This window comes from Parambassis ranga, chromosome 5 (assembly GCF_900634625.1).
Source record: "Parambassis ranga chromosome 5, fParRan2.1, whole genome shotgun sequence".
Taxonomy (NCBI): Eukaryota; Metazoa; Chordata; class Actinopteri; family Ambassidae; genus Parambassis; species Parambassis ranga.
The window spans coordinates 10,896,850-10,921,123 of NC_041026.1; the positions used below are offsets into that span (position 1 = coordinate 10,896,850).

Here is a 24,274-nt window from a genome sequence, read left to right on the forward strand (position 1 = left end):
TGACGCTTTGTTCAGCACAGAGACTGCGGAACTATGTTGATCGTGGGATGAATTATGTTGTAAATAGCTACACAAACAGCTGATCAGTTCTGTGGCTGAAATACTTACTGTTCTGATTCTGTGTGTTTTTCATCATGCTCGGATTTTCTGTTGAAGAGAAAGAAGAAACAATCAAACAGAAACCGACAAAGAATTGAATGAATATGAGATTAAGAAAAAAAGAGATAAGGAAAATCTCTGACAGAGGTTGTGGCTCTCTAATGAAGCTGAACTCCTGAGTTCCTGAATCACATGTTAAATGGCACATCCCCAGTGAGAGAGACTGGTGCTGTTAATGGATCTGGGAACACAGAGCGCTGAAACAGAGCAACCAGGACACTTTTAGCAGCGGGAACCAGGGAGCTGCTGCACAGCTGCGGCCTGCGGCGCACCGATGTCTACCCATGCACAATACACTCTGACGAGGCGTTTTCAAAGTTCTCACAGGGATATAGTAATTGCAAAAGAGTGCTCGCAGAGTATTAGCAACAAGCCTAAATTCCTCTTTGTGAGCTATATTTGGATGTTGGACTTGGAGCAGGTGGAAGCTACACATTCTGCACAGTGTGAAACTTTGCTGGTTTTTCACTGCAGCTACATTAACATAGCAGCTCCTCTGAGACACCCAGAGAAATTAGCGTGTGCACTCTCCATATGCGTACTTGTGTTTCCCTGCCCTGCGAATTTGCATAAGCATACATCTCTGCGTGCGTCCGCATGTATGTGCAGTTTGGATGTCTGCCTGCGTGTTCGTCACTGCGTGGCCGCTCACTTCTGCTGACTCACTTCACAGTAATCTGAGAGGATATTATCACTGAGGGCGGCTAAAGATGTTCATCACCAGGATGTGGTCGTCAGCAGACACTCTCTATACCAAGCAGTCGTTCGACTCTATTATTTCAGGTGATGTATACTGAACGCTTGGCCAAGTGAGCAGAACCCTCAAATACTTCTCATCTCCCCACCCTCTGGTGGAGAGAAGTGTCTCATATCAAGGCCACAAGGGATGGTGCCAAGGTCACTTAATCACCATTTACTTCCCCTAAGCGTGAGAAGAAGCAATCTACAAGGTGCAGGCAGACAGATGGGCCATACCAGGCACGTAGCCGATGACACCTGAGGATGCATCAGGGTGTTAAATAGACATTAGTGCTCTTCCTAGCAAAACGCCTCCCAAGGTAACGCCTCCCTAAAGTGGTACTTTCTCCTTAAAGAGGGTTCCTATTGGGCCTGCCCAGTAATTTGTACATTTGTGAGATACTTTAAAACCCTGTTCACAGGAGTGTTTCAGGCAGGAAGGTGTTTAAAAAAGAGATGGATACAATTTCGTGCCACTCCAGTGCAACAATGCCAACCTCATTTATGTTAAAATGGCTCTCCAGGGTCTGTGGATATGCATACCATACATTTATGCACTTCATTTTTTTTTTACTGTCTTATTTTTACCTTGACATGTGTATGGCGCCAAGTGTCAAAAAACCTTCTTCACACGAGGAATGCGAAACAATTACGGCTTTATCTGTCTGCAGTCAGAATGGCTCTATTCAAACATGACAGAGCCATCACTGATAGAGCTGCGGCGCTTGCACGACATTTTGCATGTGGTATTCAAGAGGGATTGGTAGCACTGCTGAGGAGCAATCATGGAAAATAATGACACGACGGAGGAGGTAATCAGCTTTATTGTTCTAGCCTGTTAAAGAACCACGTCTCTCTTTGGCCAGGCCATTAGATTTGTAAGTCCACAGCATCAAACCTTGTAAGACTAAATAAATGTGTCACTTTTCTTTTCAATGATTCTTGTTAGGACTGAGCAGCTAACATTGTAAAAAATGGGGATTTTTTCCAAGCAGTAAGCTCCGGGGCTGAGAAATGATGCCGATGTAGGAAATGCAGTTCCCCCTATGGCCTCTAGGGGCTGGCCCCAAAAATGGGTCAATCCCCACAGACTCCCATGTTAACATGCAGCCTATTGATAAGTTTCCCTTTTGTGACAGCTCAGCAGTTTTTAGTTTTTAATTTAGTGAGAGGTGAGTGCAGAATTACACTGCGAGCATCCTGCTTTTTACTCTTTGCTTGTATTTGGATCAATTGGGAGTTTGGGTGAATTTATATGCTGCCAAAATAGCGGAGGTTGAAGCCATCACAGGGATAAAAAATGGCTCTTCGGAAAGCTTTGAGTGGCATTAATGATTTAAAGTAGAACTTAAACACAAGCTGAAAAAAGCTGCCAAAAAGCTGCAGTTTCTTTAATGGCCATTTGAATCTGGCATGTTCAGAGCCTGATACTTTGGTAATTCTCTTTGTTCACAATAAGTGTTTTAGTGCTCCAAGTTATGCATATTTAAGGAAGAATGAATTCTTTAAGTCTCTAGGCCCATCTTGCCCCTTTACTTTGGCCTTTTTAGAATTACTGCTCTGCCAAGGTGGCAGGAGCCACCGCACGGAGCTTTAACAACACTTCTCACAAAATGTATCTATGCAGGCTAACAGAAGAAAAACAAGCCCAAAAAGTAGTTATCTCACTATTGTAGAGCCTTCATTTTGAAGATAACGTGCTTTGTGCTGTGAAACAACCTAGTTGAAGACATTCTGATGTCAGACCGGGTTGCCCTCACTCAACGGGGGTGCTATTAGAAAAAAAAGTCCATCTGCTGCACAACAAGCACATTTGTTTTGGATGTCATTGTGACATTTATGGAAGAAGAAGTCAAGCTGAATTTATTTGATTACAAGTCTGTTAATGAGGAATCTCACACTAGCAGGTTGCAGCTCTTCCAAGAGCGTCCAGAGTAAACAGGGCCGAAGGAGCAGGACACACAATATAATGGAGCCAGTAAGCGATCCAGTTCCCACATCAACACCAGTACATGAGGCATTTCCTGCTTCTGCTGAACATGTTACCTTGACTTGGCCATTGAACAAAGTGCTTTTCTAACACTTTCAACATCTTTTGATTTTATCACGCTCCTTTGATGCTGTGGCTGTTTTTTTGCTGTTTAAGTGAGAACAGTGTAAGACTTGGCATTAATGGAGGAGACACTAAATCCCTTAGCACGGAGCAGTTATTCTCAGTGCTTTAAAAAGAATGTGTTGTTGAGCCAATTAGGGATACAATCTCTTATTAATCACACACTTAGTTGCATTAATGATTCATACCTTAAAGCGGTCACATGAATCTCTTAAGTATTTTTCAAAGATACTATAGATACATGTAATGAATTTTGTAGAATTATGCAATCTTCTGTGACATTCAACTGTGTAATTGTATAAGTGTTCCAGATAATTCTTGTGGAGCCAACTTGTATAGTGATAAAAATGTTTCATATTCATTGTCTTCTAAATAATTAATCAAACTTAAATGCTATTTCAGTTCAACCGCTAGTGCAGTAGCCACTTCAGAGCATGTTGCAGAGCTGAGTGCACGTACCAAAGACTATGAGGCGGGTGTGCGTATCTGTGGAGCCCAGAGGATTTTGAGCCGTGCAGCGATACATGGAGCCGTTAAGCTCGGCTGGCACCCTCTCCAGAATCAGCTCCTTCCCCTCTCTCTCTGTGCTGCCATCCAGCAGGCGGCCCCCCACCCGGGTCCAGGTAAAGAGCGGCTCAGGGAAAACCTCATTCTATCAACACCCAGATGGGAAGGAAAGAGAGTCGAGGAAAGAAAGATGAGAGGAGAGATAGGGAGGAGAAGAAGAAGGAGGGGAAGTGTTGAAAGGGCAGTGCAGGGAAAAGTCTGTGAGTCTCAGCCATGAGATTTAGAGCAAAGCACACATGAATAATACAAGCTCCAATTTTCCCCTAATGCAACAGCAAGTTAACAACATGCATTAATAATCAACACTTCACTTTACAACAGTTTTTCCCAGATAGTGCTTTCAAGCACTCTGAGCCTGGTGTCATCAAAGGAAAAGTTCTCAGAACATCAGAGGTATTCTTGACACATAATAAAACAAACAGTTTAATATATCTGTAAAGGAACCAGTGGTGAAATTAAAGGCCTGAAATTGATCTTATCTTTTGATAAATACAATTAATGAAGTCTGTGTAGAATCAAGGTCCTCTGTGTAAATACATAACCACCAGTTTGTGTTTTATTTTACTTAAGTGTACTTTTTTCACTTAAAAATTGCAGAAAGAACAAGGTTATTTGGCAAATGTGGGGAAAAAGCCAACAATTCTATCTAAAACAGCTTAAACATTCAGACTGCACTCTGCCCTTCATGGTACTTGAAGCATTGATCAGAAGTTAACAACAACAAGCATTGTTTCAACACAGCAGTCTGGCATCCTTGAAGACAGCAGTGTTACTGAAGCACTTCAAAAATATTGGTTTGCTTTGATTAAAGGGTCCATATGTAAGAATTTATTTATCATTAGCATGTGAACAAATTAGAACATAAACATAACCTGTAGACTGATGTGAAGCTCCCAAGTGCTGCTGATTTTAGCTTGCTAGCTACCTAATGAACCAAAAACACATTCTTGAGTCTGGCTGTAAACTGTCTATAAAGATGGAAGATGTTGCACATGTAGCTGCCATGTTAGAAAAAAAGCTACAGCCTGCACAGCACAGATCGAGACATTAAGGTGGTAGCTGTTCCACCCAAACACCCCCCCAGTCACTTTATTTAAGTCAGGCCTGAAAACACACTTGTTTACTGCAGCGTTCTCCTAAATTCTTGACTGCTGTCCTAACTGCACTCTTCTCATTTAATCATCCTGATTTTATTTGATGCTTTTTATGATTGTAATTTCCTTCTTAATTGAATGTTTTAAAATGTGTTTATTCTGTGATTTCATCTTATGTAAAGCACTCTGAATTGCCTTGTGTATGAATGGTGCTATATAAATAAGCCTTGCCTTGCCCCCCCCCCCCCCCCCCCCCAAAAAAAAAAAAAAAAAAAACAACAAAAAGAAAACAAACAAACAAACCTTAGCTAGCTTGACTACTACATTGGCGGCATGTGATTATGCTAGTGACACACACCTCCTATCAGAACATTGCTGCACCAGTAGAGGATTTATATGTAGTTTATGTTGTCATATCACATTTTTATTTTGCTGAAAAGAAAGCTAGCTAGCAGCTGTACTGTCAATGTTAGTTCCAAGTACAGTTTGAATGTTTAGAAGATATGTAGCAAATAAAACATTGAATTTTTCAATCGGTTCCACTGAATGTCCACAGGGGTTAAAATTGACACCCTTACATTTAGACCCTCTAATACATACATTAGGTAAGACACATAAATAAACAAGAGTAAAACATAGTAAAATCACATTATAAGATGTTCCTGGGGGAACATCTTATTTTTCAGAAAGGTGGGAGGCAAAATTATCTGTTGTCTTGGCACAGCATCTTATCTAGTTGTGAAACCCTAAAGCCTAAGTCCAGTGAAGGATAAAGGGAAATTTGCTTTCTGATCAATCTGCACGCGCTGATGCCTACGCTGCCGAAGGGCCCGACTGGCTGTGTGCCACAGTCAAGCCTGTTTAAAATAACCAATCTTAACCCTGTTCAAAGAAAAGCTTTAAAAGGATCCCAAGGTCACCGGAGCTGACATAAACGCATGTGTAACTCTGTGCAGTCAATAGCTCAGAGCACAGAACCAGAAACAATGCAGAATATTCATTTTGTCTCATAAAAATGAAAGAAAATCAAACATCAAATCTGACTTGTGATATTCACTGGGAGGTAACAGAGGAGATTTGTGCTGTGAGCCATTAGCATGACTAGGATTAGCCCTATTCTCTTCACCTGACTGGCTTCAGCTGCCTGGCTTCGAGAGATCAGCACCTTCCACAGGCCTTTCACACCAGGGACACAGGTCTTTTGCAGTGTTGGGAAGAATACTTTAAAAAAGTATTCAGTTACAGAATACAGATTACATGCCCTAAAACGTAATTTGTAACGTATTCCGTTACATTAGTCAATCAGAGTAACATATTCTGAATACTTGGATTACTCACACATTGAATTGCTTTTTAAGTGACTGAATGCAGCGATCAGTCCCTGCTGACTACAGAGAACACTATAAAACATTCAATAAAACCTGTCCAGACTGTTCCAGCAGAAACAAAAAAAACTTAATGATGACAGAATAATATATGTTTAGACAACGTAACCCAAAGTCATTTTACACAGAAAAAATATTTGAATACGTACATCAAACAGACCCATGTATAAAACTAGCTGACTGCAAGAGACACGTTCCTACTTCAATGTTAATCAGCCTCCATTTTGGATGGAGTTAGCTAGCAGCTAGCAGCTAACTAGTTCACCCCTTCAAGTGACGCTGACAGTGTACCGGCATCATGACTGAGGAGCATTAAGCATGCAGCGCTTCAGACTCAGATTCAGACCCCCATCAGTCCGGCTGCTCTGTCCTCTCTGTCCCCCGCAGCTTTCTGTCCAGTTTGCTGACATGAACCAAAAACTTTAACTTTGAACAAAGATCGATAAGAGCTCTCACTTCAATGACTATTCACCATGATACACACGTATGACCACACAATGAGACGAGCGGTAAGGAGAGTTATCTCTCTCTCTCTCAGACATCTGCCGCAAACAAGATCTTTGTTGTAAGAACACAATGATTTTTTTACGTGACTTGTTTCATCCAGCAGGGAGAAAAACACTTAAAGTCATGTAATCGTCGTGACTTTAACAATGTAACTGTATTCTGATTACCATCTCTTTTGACTGTAACTGTAATGGAATACAGTTACTCATATTTTGTATTCTAATTACGTAACGTCGGTACATGTAATCTGTTACTCCCCAACACTGATAGTATGATAGTGACACAAAGGCAATCTTTGGGATCATGGGGCAAGAGGTTGGGAAGCAGCAAAAATTACAGTGACTAGCATAGCTGTCAGTTAAGAATGATGGACATGGACACTGAATGGACCCTAGACATTAATATACAAACTGATATTTATTTTAGTTCAGTTATTGTCTGAGGCTTTCTAGCTCAGTTACTTCAACCAAATATTAAGATCCAAATTTTGCCAAAAAAATTTCACATCCAGTCAAAACATGTTTATGGAAACTAAACAGGCTTAACTACACATGTCCAGCAGTCTCCTTCTACAACATTGGCCCTCCATTCCCTTAAACCCTCATGCACTTACCCCGGGCGATCCTACCTGGAATCCTTTCACAGTGATACGCACTGTGTCCCCTACCTTTGCCCTACTGGGGGTCATGAAGAGTTTAGGACCCTTAGGAGCAGCTGAAAGAGAAAAAAGGGACAAAAACACAAAGGTCATTGTACTGAGCATGGAGAGCAAATCCTGCCGGACACCTGTTTTGTCGCAGAAGGAGAGAGACAAATACAATTTCCTGTCAATTAAGGTCACAGGGCGAGAGGCGAGGGACCTGCAGGTTCTTTCATCCGCAGGACTGGGCAGGATTTATTCCCCTTTGGAGAGAAAAAGGAACTAAATTGGGTAGATAGTCATTACTAAAGGAGAATGGGAGTGGAACGGGTGGAGTGTGGAGGCAGTGAGATAAGGGACACTCAGAGAGCTAATTCCCTTGTCTTGGTGTGGACAGCAGCCCCCAGATGGCTTTCATTTAGCCCTTCTGAAACAATGGGGTGCAAGTAGGAGAGGGAGCAGGCATGTTATGAAATTGTGAGCAGCCAGTGACTGTCCTGTGTATGTAGCTTTGAGATAAAATGAGTGATTTGCATAATGCTATAAAAAGGTAAGTCATTTTCATTACAGCTAAACTGCACAGTACACCACATTAGGCTGAAGTAAGTACGATTTGTGATGATTAACAATTTTGCCCAAAGACAACTGCTTCACGCGATGCGCAGTCCCATATGTTGAATGAACAAATGGGCTGAGCTGCATACGCGATGAGACTCAAGCTACGGGCGTCCACCCCAGGAGAGGCTCACTGAACTCTAATTATTAATCACACTGGGTGCTTGTTTTGCATAGATAAGTTAAAGTAAAGGATGAATACATAATCCGATAAATTACCTCAGTTTTCAGCTATTAATCTGGCTACAAACTGTTCACTGAGGCTAATGAATCACAGCCTTTTCTTGAGCAGACATTGACTACAAGTCCATTCCAGACTAATGGATCAGGCTGGAATGAATGGATCATCAGTAAGAATAAGTCTGAGCACTCTATGTATTTTGATATAAAACAGAAGCAGAAGCATTTGAATTGAATGAAATGGCTCGTGAGAATTCAAGTCGTGCAAAAAGAGGAGATATTCAATTTTTTTTTTCCGAAAGATTTCAGCTCCACTACGCAATTTGTTACCCTATATCAAGTGATTCATTTGCCTGGAAAATCAATACATAGCAGTGCGAACTGGAGAAAAGTCCAAGGAGAAATTGTATTTGATATTCAAGAAAAATATTCACATATTTATGCTGGCAACCCAGCCGGAGACATTATGTGAGCAGTTTGACATGGATAAGTGTTCCATCTCATGCCCGAGACGGATGGCATTTCACAGGCTAGTTTTGGCATGGCAGCATGAAGCACTATTTTCCACCTCCTACACACCAACGGAAGAGTATTTTTAAATATTGGTGTCATGGCGTCACATAGAGCTTGCAAGGCATATGGCCGGGTAGATGATGGCCGATTTCTGGGACAAGCTCCAAGAGTAGCAGTTGGCGTCTCTACGTCACCACCTTTGATTAGGGAAGCATGCGGTGTGATGGACACGAAACAGCCTCTCTGGTGAGAGGGCATCGCAGAGGGGGGTGGAGACATGAGCCACAGTCCCATGAGACCATCACCTAAAGCCCAAGCTTCCTTCTTCAGTTTGCAAGTAAGGACTGCTATCGCATCAGGAGAGGTCATGGAATAAACGTGGCCCCCCCACAGAAAAATAACTCGCAGCACGCTGCATCAGGTGTGCTTTAATACCAAGCCAAGACAGCAACAGGTCTGCCCAGCTGCACAACAGACTTAAGCAGTTGAGGGGAGTCTGTCACATTAGATGGGTGACTGCCTCTGAAAAAGAGAAGCTGGAGAGGCGTGTAACTGAATTTAAAAGGATCCACTGCTCGGTCATCCTTTCACAATGAACCCAAATATTTTTCATGGATTCAACAAACAGACAAGATGGACTAATGTATATGGAGCTAAGTTACAGGTGTACACTGGAGATTTAGGTCAAATGGTGCACGAGTGAAGCTCAGTGGAGGTACAGCATGAGGAAAAAACACTAAAAACACTGATGCATTATTTACGGCTTATGACAGAAAATAAAGAAAATTCAAGAATGTTTCCTCAGCGAATGCTCACACACTTTGAAACCATGGCTTGAAGAATATTTATATTTTTTAATCATACTGTATAAAGGTCAACATATACATGTGTGCTAACTGAGGTGTGATAAGCTTTTTTTTTGTCTATGTATCAATTGATTGGTTAAAAAATAAATCAATTGAAAACCAAAATATTTACACTGGTACCTAAATACATCATGTGTATCTATGATGGGCTGAGAGCAAAATGCCATGTAAAAATATAACCTGATCCATGCATGTAAGGTAATGCATGTTTATATATTTCTATTTGTTTGCTCAGGCAGATTTCTTTAGTTGAACTTTAAAAAAAATGTGTATTTATGTTGTAATGAAATAACGAATCTTACTAATTACTTCATTAAAAGAAGAATTCATTTAACATGAACTCAGACTCATTTCTATTTTTTTTAATTAATTTTGGACATTAAAATTAATTGGTATTTTCACAGGTTCTGCACATATTTGCAAATCTTATGATTCACTTGTGAATCATTAAATCGACATTATTAAGATTATTATGACATGACTTCTACAGAACACAGATAAGACCTACATTCAACATCATGATATAAATCCACAAGTGCACACAGACTCTCTCTCTCTCTCACACACACACACACAGACAGAGATCACAGACGCTCTTCTGAAACTGAGCATCTGCTCTTTGATTATCGCGGCCTGGCAGAGCAAAGACTGAGAGGTGTGACTCTGCACTGCTGTACAGGGCATGAAATGAGAACTCCAACACTTGTCTAATGATGTTACATTATAAACACCTTAGCTCCCCTTAAATCCACAACAAAGCACTTCTTTGAAGTATTAAGATGCACTGTTCAGGAATGAACTAATGTTCATGAATACAGTGATGATCTCGTAGAGGTGAAGTGCTTTTTTTAAGACCCCGCCACTAGCATTTGTATGGCAGGCACAGAGCTGCTCATGAATATTCATTAAGTGCGATACAACATTGGTCGATTGTCAGACTGTCGCTCTGTCTCCTGTGGCGATATTAAATCTCTGAAAGATTTATTACTTATGAACGCTGGAAAGATCTCCCTTTCATTTCCTGACCAAACACACCTGGGAGAATTTAGGACGGTGTGCAAGTGCAATTATCCAGTTACAGGATGACATAAATAAATAGGCTAAGAAAGTGATGGGAATTCTTAGGTGAGCTGTTTTATAGTCACATTCAATTAGAGTCACATAATGCTGAAATACTCTAGAAAATGTATCCTATTTTGTGCATGACAAGCAAAATGAACACAACCTCTGATCTGAATCACAACGATAATAAAGGGGCAGTTCACACAAAAACAAATATTCAGATTTCTTACATGGTCTGCAGTGTTGTTCATCCATCTAGATTGTTCTGAAGTTGTAGAGATTTCTAACTGTCCTCAAAAACGTCAATGATTTGAAAAAAATCCTGGCATTACCAGGTAGCATTTTCTGCATTACTGTGCAAAACCCAGGATGACCACGATGGAGCAAACATAAAAAGCCTGTATTGGTACATTTGGAAAGCACACAACATCTCCTCAGGGCTATGTCCAAACCCACCATCTTCCCTCAGGGACAATTCTGGAGCCAAACCAGCCACACAGATGTGCACAAGCACCGCCGCATCCAAACACAACTTCACAGAGCAGAGAGAGAGTGACCGCTAGAATATCCAGATTTTACACTGGTACATAAATGCAACATGTAATTGTGAATCTATGAAGGGCTGAAACAAAGTATGTGACCTGATGCATACATAAAAGCTCTCAGTTTCACAGAGCAGAGACAGAGTAACCACTTTGACTGACAGGCCGGTGCCAAAAATACATACTTCCTGATTCCACAACTGCCTGCCTGTCTCAGCCCCACTTGTGCTCCACCTCTTTGCCGTTATTAGGAGTTTCCCGCCCCGTAGACTGGGACTCTGCCACTGCTGCCACACAAGAGACTCGAAACAGCACTCCAGAGACCTACAGGTGACATCATGGACACTCTGTCCATAGTTAAATACTGTTTATAGTTTAGGCCAGGCTGGTCCATAGTGAGAATAGAGCACATGATCGGAGGAAAGGAGGCACGTTAGTGGTCATACTGATCTTGTCAGGTCTTTTATGGAACCAATATCTTTTGGTCTTTGATGTAAAGACCCTTTCCAGGATTATAACAAACAGTGGCTATTGGATAAAATTACAACCCTGGTTTGGTAGAAATGAGTTCCTGTGTAAAACTGCTCACAACAAGGTCTGAGGATTTTCTTGAGTAAACAGCTTATGACTTCTGGAGAGAGATAGTTGTATTGTGTGCTATCTCCTACACATTTTTACACCTGTTTTGAATCATTTTGGACACATGATCAGTGTCAGGTACACCAAACAAGGCGGTGCTTCAATTCTTTTCAGGTCCTGTTACAATTTGTGCGGTTAAGTTTTTGTTAAGTGCTTTGTGTCTTTGTTTCAGATCACGTCTATTGTCTGTTTGGTTAAATTTTAGCACAGAAAGAACCCTTTGAACAATCTAACATCAGATGTTTGATACTATGGATGCAGGTCTTGAAAATGAGACACTGAAATTGTCTTGTGGCATCTTTTCCTGCTACTAAAGCACCTCCATTTAGGTCTATAGGACCCCCTTACATGTTGAAAGCTGATGCCAAAAAACTGCTATCAGCTCCATATATGTGGTACTTTCAGACCCTGACCATGTGTCTGAATGTGAAGTGGTTTAAGTGTCCTATTACCTATATTTTTTACAGGGAGAGAGGATAGAAAACTCTATGGCTGAAATCTTGACATCTCTGCAGTTTACATCAAAAGAATCTAGATGAATAAGTTGCGCTGCAGGCCACCGGAAAAATATAAATATTTGATTTTGTGGCGAACTGTCCCTTTAACTTAACTTAAAAAAAAATTTAAAAAATAAAATAAATCATTTAAGCCCCAAGCAGGCCTGCAAATGCTTTGAATTTCTAGTGTGCTCTAATTATGAACAAAAGCACATTTTCTCTCTTCTTTAGGTAGTGGAGAGAAAATGAACGTCTAGTGATGCCCCTTCCATCTCTTCAAAAGAACAAAGGTAGTGATAAATTAATGGCTTCAAACTCAGCAGAGTGAAAAGCTTGTCAAAATATTAGCGCCTTTGACATTTAGCAAGAGTTTCACAGGGCCCATTCCCCTCAAGGCGTGTCATCTGTTTAATCAACATGTAAAAAAAAAAAGGCAAAGAGCTGTTCTTTACTGCAATACGATCTGTCTGAGAAGACAGCTAATGCCATTATACCTTCAACTGATGCTGCTGTCTCCTCCTTGCATGTGATGTACTATATTTCTATTCACTTGGGGTATGAGGGTGACAGTTATTACAATTTAAAAGACAATTCTCTGGCATGAGATATTCCCATTTGAAAAGTGACAATGCCAATTGCGACAATTGGATTTTAAATAAGCGCCAAAGGCCTTTTCAGACAATGGTTTCTCTTAAAGGATAAGGCTGACAATATTTTATATTTTTCTCAACATCAATGAATTCCATTAAAAGATCACAACCAACAGTAAATTGATACTAACTAATAGTGTGTCAAAGCCTGTTAGAACTTACATTCTGTCTTTGTGCCTCCATTGTTAACCACAGACTATTAAAAATGCAGAACCACTGGGAGAAATTCACCCTCATCACTGTAACACAGTATTTTCCTCCTGCTATTCATACCAAGCAAAAACATATGGGGGTGGAAAAAGCTTAAAAAAAGCAGACTTGAGAATGGTTCAATAAAGTGTGTAAATATTCAGAGATCTCAATGTTAAAATGTCTAACTTTAGAGTGGTCTCTGGCCTTGGTCTCTGGTAGTGTGGCCACCTGTTTGACAGGTAGGACAGTGGATGTGAGGTGGCACCCAGTGAGATGAAATAGCAAGAGCTGCAGCCTGCCACACTGAGTTCATCCCTCTTACCCTGGACACAGACTTTTTGCGCCACTCCCCTCTGGCAGGAGGCTGCACTCCATCAGGACCAAAACCCAACACCACAGTTTCTTCCCTCTGTCTGCAACTGAACGTATCAACAAGGCACAGCCCACCTGTGCACCCTACCGCACTCTCCCCCTTTCACTCACAGACATCTTACCAGACGTTACTGGTCTACCAAAAGCATGCATATACACAGCTAAATATATTCCGTCCATTCATTTTCTTAACCTGCTTTGTCCTGTACTACAGGGTCATGGGGTGCTGGAGCCTATCCCTGCTGGTCAATTACAGGGCTAACAGAGAACATGCAAACTTCCATACAGGAAGGCCCCCAAGAGAATGCATTCTAACCCTTCTTGCTGTGATGCAACAGTGCTAAACACTGCACCACCCTGCCGCCCTTGAAAATAGTCCTCAAACTAACATGCTTCACAGTATTTTTTTTTAAAGAAACCACAAAGCCTGAAAAAATGAAAGAATTTTTTAAATGGATGTCTCTATTTAGATTCTCTGGCTCAAGAGTCAAAAGGGGATATTTTCAAAGGATTAGTTCACACTATGAAATACGCATAATGTAGCAACATAATCATTTTTTTGTGTGTAATTTTTCATCTAAAAACATAATTTCTCTTGTCAGACTGAGCTAATTCTAAATGTACAACAGAAAGGAGTGTCCCTTCTTCGCTAATTGAGACCCTGTAGATTCAACCTATTTACCCACATACAGCACATGCATGGATTCTGGCAGGAGGTCTGCTTGGCACACCAAAAGTGAACAACTACTACTCGACACATCATTTAAAAACTTTTACAAGCTAGTGGAAAAAAAAAGAACTTTCTTTCAGTCAGTGTTTTCTTAATCTGTGCTGTACATTAACTTAATTTTCAAGCTGCTACTTAGGCAAATAACATGAGGGAGACTTATGTATAAAAAGTCCTTATTGTGCTCTGAAATATGTCTTCATTTGATAAAAATGTACAACGTGCCCGTTTTTGTTTGAGGTTCTGTCATTTTTTTTAAGCCTGTTAATGTCAGCTCCTACAGACTCACTGACCATCACTGCTCACCAGCGTTGAAAGAAGGCAGCTTTTAATTAGAGGAAAGGTGGTGATGAGAGATAAAATACTCACATAATGCAGCAAGCAAACACACACTCCTCATTCACAGTCTCTCTTCGCCTTCAACCACTGTAACATCTCGTGGAAGATATTGTCTCTGTTTATCATGTCAGGCTGGTTTCCAGGAGGACTATGCCAACGTATTGCTTTTGAAGTGTTAATTGGATGTGCTGGAAGCCATCTTTGTTTTAAGATAAAAAAATAAAAAAAAACTAAGAGTGTGTGTGTGTGTCTTTCTGGGATCACATACACACATGCATTAAAACTTAATGCTAACTTTTCCCTTAAAGTATGACTCCTGTTTTGTAAAATCTGCATCAGTATCACCAAAAAAACAACACTGTTTTTCTTCATGATATAAAATGATGAAATCGAGATGCTTCTCTTCTGTTTAAATATTGATAAGCTTACAGGGAGGTGTTCATTGAAGTTCGAAGAACGACGGTATCTCTGAGATTGTCTCTCTAGTGATTTAACATTGGTCGGTGTGTCTAAATTTTCATTTGACTTCTCTAATTCAGGCTGACTTTTTCAATAACGGTCCTGAGTTAACTCAATCTAGCAACAGACTGCTCGATGAATTGACCTGTCAGTCACTCGGAGTTTCGCGTTCTGCGCTAAACTCGCAATCTGCTCAGCTGTAACACAATTAAGCAGCATCAAATGAAATTCAGTGTTGTTCTGAGTACATTTGCAAGGGAGACACAAGGAGTTCTAGTCGGATTCCAAGTGCAGCAAGGGGATACAAGGAGACAACAGGAGATTAAAACGAGGGAAGAAATGAGAAAAGGGGTGTGTGTGTGTGTGTGTGGTGGAGCATTTCGCTTGGACAAAAACTTGAGGACAAATGAACAAAAGGTGCTGGGAGGAATGAGAATGGTATGCAAAAACAATGAGTTAGACTGCATCCAATACTAACCGAGAGTGACCTCTGTCTGCATGGGCATAGACAGCGCAGGGTGCTTGACTTCGCAGCTGAACAGAGCATCATTATCCAGCTGTGGGTTGAGCGTCCAGGTGAGTCGAGCCTGCACCACCACAGAGCCATCGCTCTGGGGGATGTGAGTGTGGCTAAAGTAGTAGAGAGGGTCTGTGCTGTGCACCCAGCGGGGAAACTCCCGGCTAACCACGGTTTCTGGGATCACCTCTGTGGCAGGGCTGGGCTCGGAGGCCTGCTGGCCGTGAGTGTGGACACGCTGAGGGTTCTCCGTGTACAGGTGGGCCGAGCGACCCTCGGGGTCCAAGAGGGACAGGGACCGCTGCAGCTTGGTGTCATCGAGGTCCCTGCTGATGAGTGGCCTGGCTCCTCTCACACCGGCCACGCTACTTCCTAGCTCGCCGGTGTTGGGTAGAGTGTAGGAGATCACTTCTATCAGCTCACCATCACGCTTAAAGTAGACCTAATGGAACCAGAAGAAGATGAGAGATAAAAAAGAGATATATTTTAATTTTTTTTACTTCTAAAAGAATGGAAACAAACAATGCACAACATTTTTTTGAACTTCTGTGCCTTCATCCTCCAGTGACAGCGGTCTACAGAGGTCTACAGAGGTCTGTGTTTTATGGACTGCAAGCGTGCTCTCTAAGGTCACACTTGAAACATTACATGATAGCTTCTCCCATGCCCACCCAGGATTAGCATTCTTCTGTCTTTATATACAGCCACTGATATGTCAGTACAAGCATCATAACCCAATTTTGCAGTGTTAATTGTTAAAAGTATTGATTAGTGTAGTTGGCTTGGCTGCCTGCTGTGTCAGCTCCATCGCAGCGGGCGCTGCCACTTAAGAGGGATTTCCCAGAATGTTGCAGGAGTTTCCTCACCATTGCAGGAGCCTGCTAACATCTCTGGTTGCCAAATCTCCTGACAGGGACTTCATGCTCCCATTTCCACACTTGGGTAAAGAAAAGAACATTTGAACATTTGACCCACAGCTCTTTTAGGGGACCTGTGCTCAGTTTTACAAACTAAATGGTCATTGTTATAAACACTGTGTTGTATGAGGAAGGGTCATGCCTACATTTTCAATAGAGAGCCTGGACTACACTTCAGCTTTACAATGAGTTTCTGTGAAAAAATATAAAGACTGAACAGTATGTACTCTTTCCCCAGCACCTTAACAGTAATATAACATTAAATTCAAATTCAATTCAACAAAATGAGTATTCATATTCAAGATAAGGACATTATAATAATGCAAAAACACATTCAAACTCTTCTAGCAGAAGTTTTCTTTTAAATGCACAAAGCCTTCTGAGTCTCATTGACTTTACTTTAGCTACTTTGATTTTAAATCACTAATAGATGGAGGCTGTCTCTGTGTGCCCTCCTTTGTTGCTGAGGTTATGTTTGCCAGGACAGACGCCACATCATTACAAGCTGTGTTGTGCTGCTGGGTTTTATCCCAGTATTTATAGCCATCTCTAAAAACTGTGTACCCGCCTGTCATCAGAGCAGGCTGGTGCACGTCCACATGGGGCTGAATACCCTTGCTCAAAGGCGTTCAGCACTACTGGTTGTTGTCAGTGCCACAGATAGAAAATAAAAAAAAGGGCTCCTTTTCTTCACCACCCTGTTGCTCCTAAATATTCCCCTTTGAACTAGTCTGTGGCCCCATCTACCTGCACCACACCTCCAGTGCAGAGATGCAGTGTGGGATCTGTTTAAACAACAAAGCAGATACACAGTTATTTTAACATAACTATGACATATTGTTGGTGACATTCAGACAGTTTGACCCAGGAGACTGGGTTTTGTTCATGTTAGACCATTATCTTTTAATATTTGTTTCATTTTCAGTAGCTGTTTACTTTTGTAAAAGATCATTGAAGGTGGTTTAAAACAGACCATATAACAAGGTTAAACACACATCAAGGAGGAGAAAGAGTCTTCTTGGCTTAGATGCAAATAATATTTAGTATATTAGAACAGATCAAGAAAACATGAGCTGGCAGTCTGATCAATGTACAAGGCTATAGAAATCTTTTTATATAGATATTCTGGCAGTCACTTGTGCATCTACATGTTTAAATTAAAATGCAATGAGGTTTAAAATGTTTGAAATACAGCCATGACATTTATTTGTACCTCGGCAGCATCTTCCTCTGACCCTTCTGTAGTGAACAGCCCTGGATAGCACACAGAGCTAATTTACTCCTTTGATAAACACATTTTACTCCGCTGTATTTGACCATGAGCATTCAATATCCATCAGCCTTTATCTGTGTTTAGCTCATGTGCTGAGCCAGAGCTTAATATCCAAGTGCACGATGGGAAGTAGAAACATCAACCTTATCCACAATGACCCCATTGCGTCTGCTGCTAACTCCTACAGCTACTCAACAACTTGCAAAAAGAAGAAGCTTTTTCACAGAGTATGGAAACACCTCATTAATTATCACAGCAGGTGGAGAGAGAGAGCAGCGTGGATTAGAAAGATCCATGCACCTGTTCTGCTGCTTTTGTCGGACAAAATGGTGTGGGTACACAATAACACCTGTGCTGGCTATGGATTGATATAATAGGGAATTAATTCAGTAAGCCCAGATAACTGATATGTTTCCATGAACATTAACAGACGTGTTCATTTATAGCCTTAAACGGAATATTGATTAAATATCTACACAAAATAAGATATAGGGACGTGTGTGGTGTCAGCTCTCCACGAGTGACAAATAATATTTTATAGAGGTGTTACCTGAAGCAAAAACATCAAGCATCAGTTTACCTATTCACAGTGATCCCACCGTGACTAAATATCTTTCTTTGCCACCTGTCTGCTTGAGGTATAAGAACAGGAATGAATAAATGTTTCATCAGAGACGTGAATGAAATGAATGACAGATATGTAGCTGCAGGGAGAGAGTGAAGTGTTATTTCAGTGTCATTCTCCCGCAGTTCTGCTCCTTTTCAATTCCACTTTCATTACTAGCAGATCACATATAGAATATGAATGTGTAAGATGCAAGCAGAAATCTAAATACACATCTTAAAAAAGTCATGTGATTGTTTTCCAATGAACATGTTAACTTGTTCTTTATTTAGCCCTACTCCTTGTTGTGCCTTTAAACACAACATATATATTGCATTAAAGTGCTATTTTAGTGACTGAGACTGATGTACAAGGAAGGATTGAAGCAGCTGAGGTATACAGCTCACACTACATGCACATGCAGTTCAACTCCTTGAGTGATTATACCGGGACTTCTGCGAATCATGCATCTCTGCCTTCACATGACCTCTGTCTCAGGGGTTTATCACTAAAGGACACGGTGGCTGCACTACTGGAGGATGCTTCTTGTTACAGCATGGTGAGGAGGTTTGCTGCTGAATTCAAATGTGGCAAAGGAAGCCTGGAAGATGATCGCTATCCCAGAGGGCAAGAAACTGTAGCAGAACAAGAGACATGATCCTTGACAAACCCCGATGCACCTCTGGGTAATCAAAACAAACACTCTGCAGCCATTACATGAAATAGTCATGCAATGTATGGCACAACACCATGAATCATCCTTTTTAGGACAGGTTGTGGATGTTCCAATCTGATTTCACCTTTTAGCATCCACCTTATGTCACTATAATACTTTTTTTTCCTTAAAAGTGCTTAGTAAATGTTATGACTGTCACCATTTTGTTTCTAGTCGTGGTTGTGGAATGCATTGGTTTGAATTTGTCTGCCTCATGTCATGAGAAAAAAAGAAGGTATCTGAAAACCTGATTTAAATGACCTAGAACTGATCCACATTTTCTAAAAATGAGCTCCGTCTACCAGTAAATATTGTGAAAGTGACTCATGTTAAAGTGAATTTGAACCAGCAGAACATGTTGGCTTCTCTCACAATCACTGCTGAGCAAATGTGAGCTACTGTACTATTGAATATTTCAAGTCAGCTTGTAAGACACCCTTACATTAATGTCTAACAAATGTGACTTGGGATTATAAAGTGAACTGAGAGGAGAGCAGAAAACATGTCCTGCAAAATGGGTTTTCAGAATGTTATATAGCATTGCTGAAGCCTTTAGCGACCACCTGACATGTGACAAAGGTTCCCTGTGTTTCTAATAAAGACCCAGCAGGACCCTCTTATTTATAAATATTCATACAAAATCAATAAATCAATTTATGTACAAATAAGGAGACATCTGTCATCGTTTTCCTGTAAGCGTCCTACTAATTTGCCAAAAAATGCCTTTCTCGACAGCAGAGATAAGAGATCACTTCTTTCATTTTGTTCAAGGAGAGCAAACGCTAATCAATTTTCAACATGTGATTATAAAGCTGCCAGAAAAACACTGAGGATGTGTCTCAATGTGGTATATGTCTTCAACAAGGTGTCAGGAGGGTCCTCCACTTTTACCTGATTGAGGAGATGTTACGCTTTGTATTAAAATAAGAGGGTTACCGAGTGGTAACATAACAATTTCTTGTCTTTTAAGATGGCTTAAAATACTACCTTTGGATCCTAAAATTTCCAAACACATACTCCTCAGAAGTACTTCTGTAGTTTAGCAATCATGCAGGAGAAGGCACATAAGCACACAGGCTTGTTAGGTAAAATGTTTTTCTGCCCTTATACCTGGAAAGTGCTGCTTGCTCTCATGTAAAAGAGGATTTTTGAGTGTTTCTGGCATTGCAGTCGTATTGTTCTCTTACAAACAGTGTTACTGCACGGGATAAAGTGATTATCAATCACGGCTCTGTTATAAATCCCCAAATACTTCATAGTCCAATATGTGCAGACAATGAGAGCAGACGCAAACCACTTACTTCATTCTGAAATGAATTAGTGCAGAATAAAGAGAGATGTAATTCTAAGCAGTAGCCCTTGCACAATGCCAAGACAGTGCTGAAATTAAGCTGGGATGGCATGAGAAGGTTTTGCATTTCTCTGTGAATAGAGAGTGATGAAAGCACCTGCACTCAGCACACTGCCAGGCTGCCCCCACCTCACCAACATCCAACACCCCTTTTAAAAATGTAACAATTATACATTGGTCCATATACACCTTTATGTGGCTGCAATTAATCAAGGCGGTGTCAAAAGGACAAGGTGGCAATTTTCATAGTGACAGAATGATTCAATGAGAGTGCAGAAGCAGGAGAAAAGGGGAGCGAGGCAGCGAGTGAGATCCTGGCCGTGACTTAATCAGCTTTCCTTCTTATTATTAACTGTCATTATCTTTCCTCTTTTCAATCAGTGCTTGCTTGTGCTCTGAGGATGTTCTAATAGTGGCACTGGGAAGCTATTATTGATATGTCACCAGCTTGCTTCAGTGACATCAGATGCCGACAGATCTTGAAACATAATGGCAGACACTTTTGACACATGCAGTCCATTATATTCAGGCCCTTTAGAGTGGCACTGGGGGAATCTGGCATGGAGCGTGTCTCCAGAAAGAGGCAGAAAAACTTTGAACTGGATTTATGTAAACACAACATGATCATGTGGGATGAAGTCACAAAACAGGGCAAATTATTTTCTGTTAGGCAAATATGACACACCACTTTAATGCAGCTTTCTACAGCATTGGTCAATGGGTCAGTTATGGTGGTCACCAGGATTGAAGCCATCTCCAGGCTCTCTTTGCCATGTTTGAATTTAACAGATAAAAAACCCTCTTGACTGATGAGCCTTTGAGACCAGGTCAGATGATACATTTTCTGCACATCTATACTGCATTTGCACACGACAACAGCAACTGTAAATAACGCCTCTCCCTCAGCCTTCTAGCTGCCCCCCCCATATGCACTAACATATTTCCATTATTTTAATGGCATGGCCATGAAGAGAAAAAACCCATTTGTGAAACAGGTGAGCAGCAAATCCCGGTATGCGTTACACAGAAATAACAAAAAGCCCATCTTTAACCCTATTGTGAACATTTGCGTGCTATTTTTTTTATTCCATCCTAATTTGACACCAATAAGAAAAGAACATTATCAGCCAGAGGAAGGAACAGTAGGGGCCCTTGTAAAACTGCTCTTAATATTAAAGGAACAGGAAAGGCAGCATCGTTGGATGAAGTTCAACACTTTCAAACATCAAAATCGAGTGTCAGACATTACACTGGATGCGGAAGGATGTTGCATAGCAACAGGGAGTTGATTTTATTTTCCTTTGACGAGAGCCAAGGCAAATTTATCAAAACAAACACAAAGCTTGTGTCTGTTTATGACAAAAGAAATGCTTTGTACTTGAGGTATAACTACAAACCTCCCCAGCATGTTGAGCTGTTTTCACACTATAAAGGGTTTTAAGGCGATCACAGCTCACACAGTGATGGGTAGATACATGTAATGCAGTGTTGAGGGTCTCACCTGTATGCATATATAGGTACCTTTTACATTTCTTTTTTTAACGGCTCGTTATATTTTTTAATACAATATTAAAATACAACAATATGAATAAAAATAATGTAATTGCAGGAAAGGGTGATGATTAAAAATAATACTTGCAGAGCGAACACACTGTGGAGCTTCGCCATTTGCTTCATTTTAATTACTTGAAACGACTGATCTGCAGCATAATCAGTAGCTCTTGTCTTTCCAACCCGTTTTTGTCTCCGCGCTATTATAGCGGCCATATTCCGAGCATGCACAACTTATTCTAATCATTGCTTGCCAAGAGAGGACCCTGCATGGCTTTGCTTTCTAGCAGCAGGAGAGGAAACAAGTTTTTGATGCCTGTGAAATGACATTAAAATTACTAAGATATTTTATGATAACAATGCATCAGTGTCAGGGGCTGTAAAAATAGAATGACAGCCTGAAAGGGACTGCTCACTGTGTTGTACTTACAGAGAATCAGAACACAAATCTGCAGCTTCACTCAGCTTTATGGAGCCTTATAGTAGGTTGCAGCACATTGTTTCGCTGTCTGGCCTTCAACTTTACTGTCACGGTTCACTCTCGCTGTCCTCAGCTGCACGAGGCAGCTGCTTTCAGCTGTTAAAAACTCACTGAACACTACTACTACGCTCAGCCTCAACAGATGAACACAGCTTATAATTTAGCTTCATGCACTGGTGAACGAGAAAACACGAACAATTGCTAATAAATTATGAATAAAGTGATAGCCAACGTCTTGTTAACATAATTTTTTAGAAGGAATTTCTGGAAGAAAATTTAGTAAAAACACAATTAGACACACATATAATTAAATTCATAAATTTAACCACAAGAACTGAAGTGGAAATACTTTGGGAGAAACAATTTAGAGCAGGAAACACCACAGAGTGATCATATTTAGCAGCTGTTGCTAAATGCTGGTTAAATCAATTGGGTCAGTTTCTTTGTAAGCCGTGAGCCACTACAGAGACCAGGCTTGCAGTGATATGACATTGAAAATAGAGCTGACAACAGCTCATTTTGCAACAAGCCCCCGGGCTGCAGCACCGACAAAGACTAAATGAGTTTCATCAAAAAGCAAAGGGAGCCGTTTGAAGTTGCAGTCACATAACTGGGCCAAAGCAGCAACACTCAAGCAAATACTTACAAGCCTAATAATGAGGTTTTGTTATGCAGCATGACTGTGGACAATAGCATAAATAGAACAAATGGACACAGTTTAAATGTGATATCTGTGCCCATTCTTTCAGTTATAATGCCATGCAGTCAGTATATGTGTTTGGGATAATGCAACAACACCACCCTTTTACTGTTTATTACTGTAGGTTATAGGTGCCAGAATATACCGCTATACTGAAGATTTCAAAGGTCCCTAGATAAAAACTTGTTGTATTTTGTTCCTAGAAACAGGCATGTCACAGAATGGAGGGGGAAAAAAGAAGAAAACAAGATGGTAGCTGGTTATTGGGTGGTGTGTAGCTACTACTGCATTTTTACTGACAAGGCAACATGCAGTGCGCTGTGTGGACCCAGGTGATGTATTCATAATAGCCAAAATGTTCTGGAGGCACGGAACCACCAACCAATTTTCAAACTTGTGCAAATGGCCACCTAGGAAGCTGCAGCTGTTGTGGCAGAAACAGCGAATCCATCAGGGACACTGAAAGCAGAGGGTGCTGAGGGGGCTACACAGACCCCCTACTGGCAGGGGGCTGTAATTGCAATGAAAAAAAAACGTCGAAACTAAAATTGCTGAGATTTGTGTTCTTCATTGAATTCTACTGTTATGTTTTTGCTGGTGAAATGTTGCTATTAGTTTTCAACATGTAAAAGTTGTGGACACATCATCACTCTGTTAAAATTCACAGCTAACAGTCAACTACAGTACACAATAAGAATTTGACAGACGTTTTTTTCTCCTAAACTTTCTTTGACATTGTTATTGCCAACTTACATGCTGCACTGCAATAACCGCCTGGCAAAATGTAACTATAAATAACAGTCGGTTTAACAATCAAACAAAATTGCAATCCAAACATATGAAGCAAGATCTAATTTTTTTTTGATTAAGGACAACAATATAAACGTCACATAAGATCCAAGAACTTTGTAGGAGTCTAGTGAGACCTGCACTGAAAATCTTTCCATGAAAGCTGTCAGAGATTGTTTGCAGGGTTTTGATTTCGTCCAACAGTACAAGGCAATGTTGAGACGCCATAAACAACTCCCCATGGAGGCCATGTAACTTTGCAAGCTGAAGGTGTTTTCCTTCCCATGCTCTGTGGATCGGCAGACCTGACTTTATATCTCATTGCATTATTCTAGTGCAAACACCGTGCCTGTCTGCAGACAGTCACTGATATCAGGCTAATAAGCAACGCTGAAATTAGCTTCCGTTCAGGTACAAGATGTAGAAGTAAAATGTCCTCCACAGTTTTTCTGCTCACCCAATGATACAAAACCCTAATTTTAAGTGAATTAATTCCATGCTATGACAGCACAATAGGCAC

The 24,274-nt window shown here is 40.8% G+C and overlaps 1 protein-coding gene across 1 annotated transcript in view; it reads right to left on the reverse strand.

Annotated features, from left to right (window-relative positions):
• igsf21a (immunoglobin superfamily, member 21a) overlaps nucleotides 1–24,274 on the reverse strand; it is a 172,958-nt gene that overhangs the window by 3,757 nt on the left and 144,927 nt on the right. The window contains exons 6-9 of the mRNA XM_028406516.1: nucleotides 15,335–15,815; nucleotides 7,177–7,277; nucleotides 3,470–3,662; nucleotides 109–147 (exon numbers count right to left, since the gene is read on the reverse strand). Coding sequence (XP_028262317.1) covers nucleotides 109–147; nucleotides 3,470–3,662; nucleotides 7,177–7,277; nucleotides 15,335–15,815 — 814 coding nt within the window. The remainder of the gene's footprint in view (nucleotides 1–108; nucleotides 148–3,469; nucleotides 3,663–7,176; nucleotides 7,278–15,334; nucleotides 15,816–24,274) is intronic.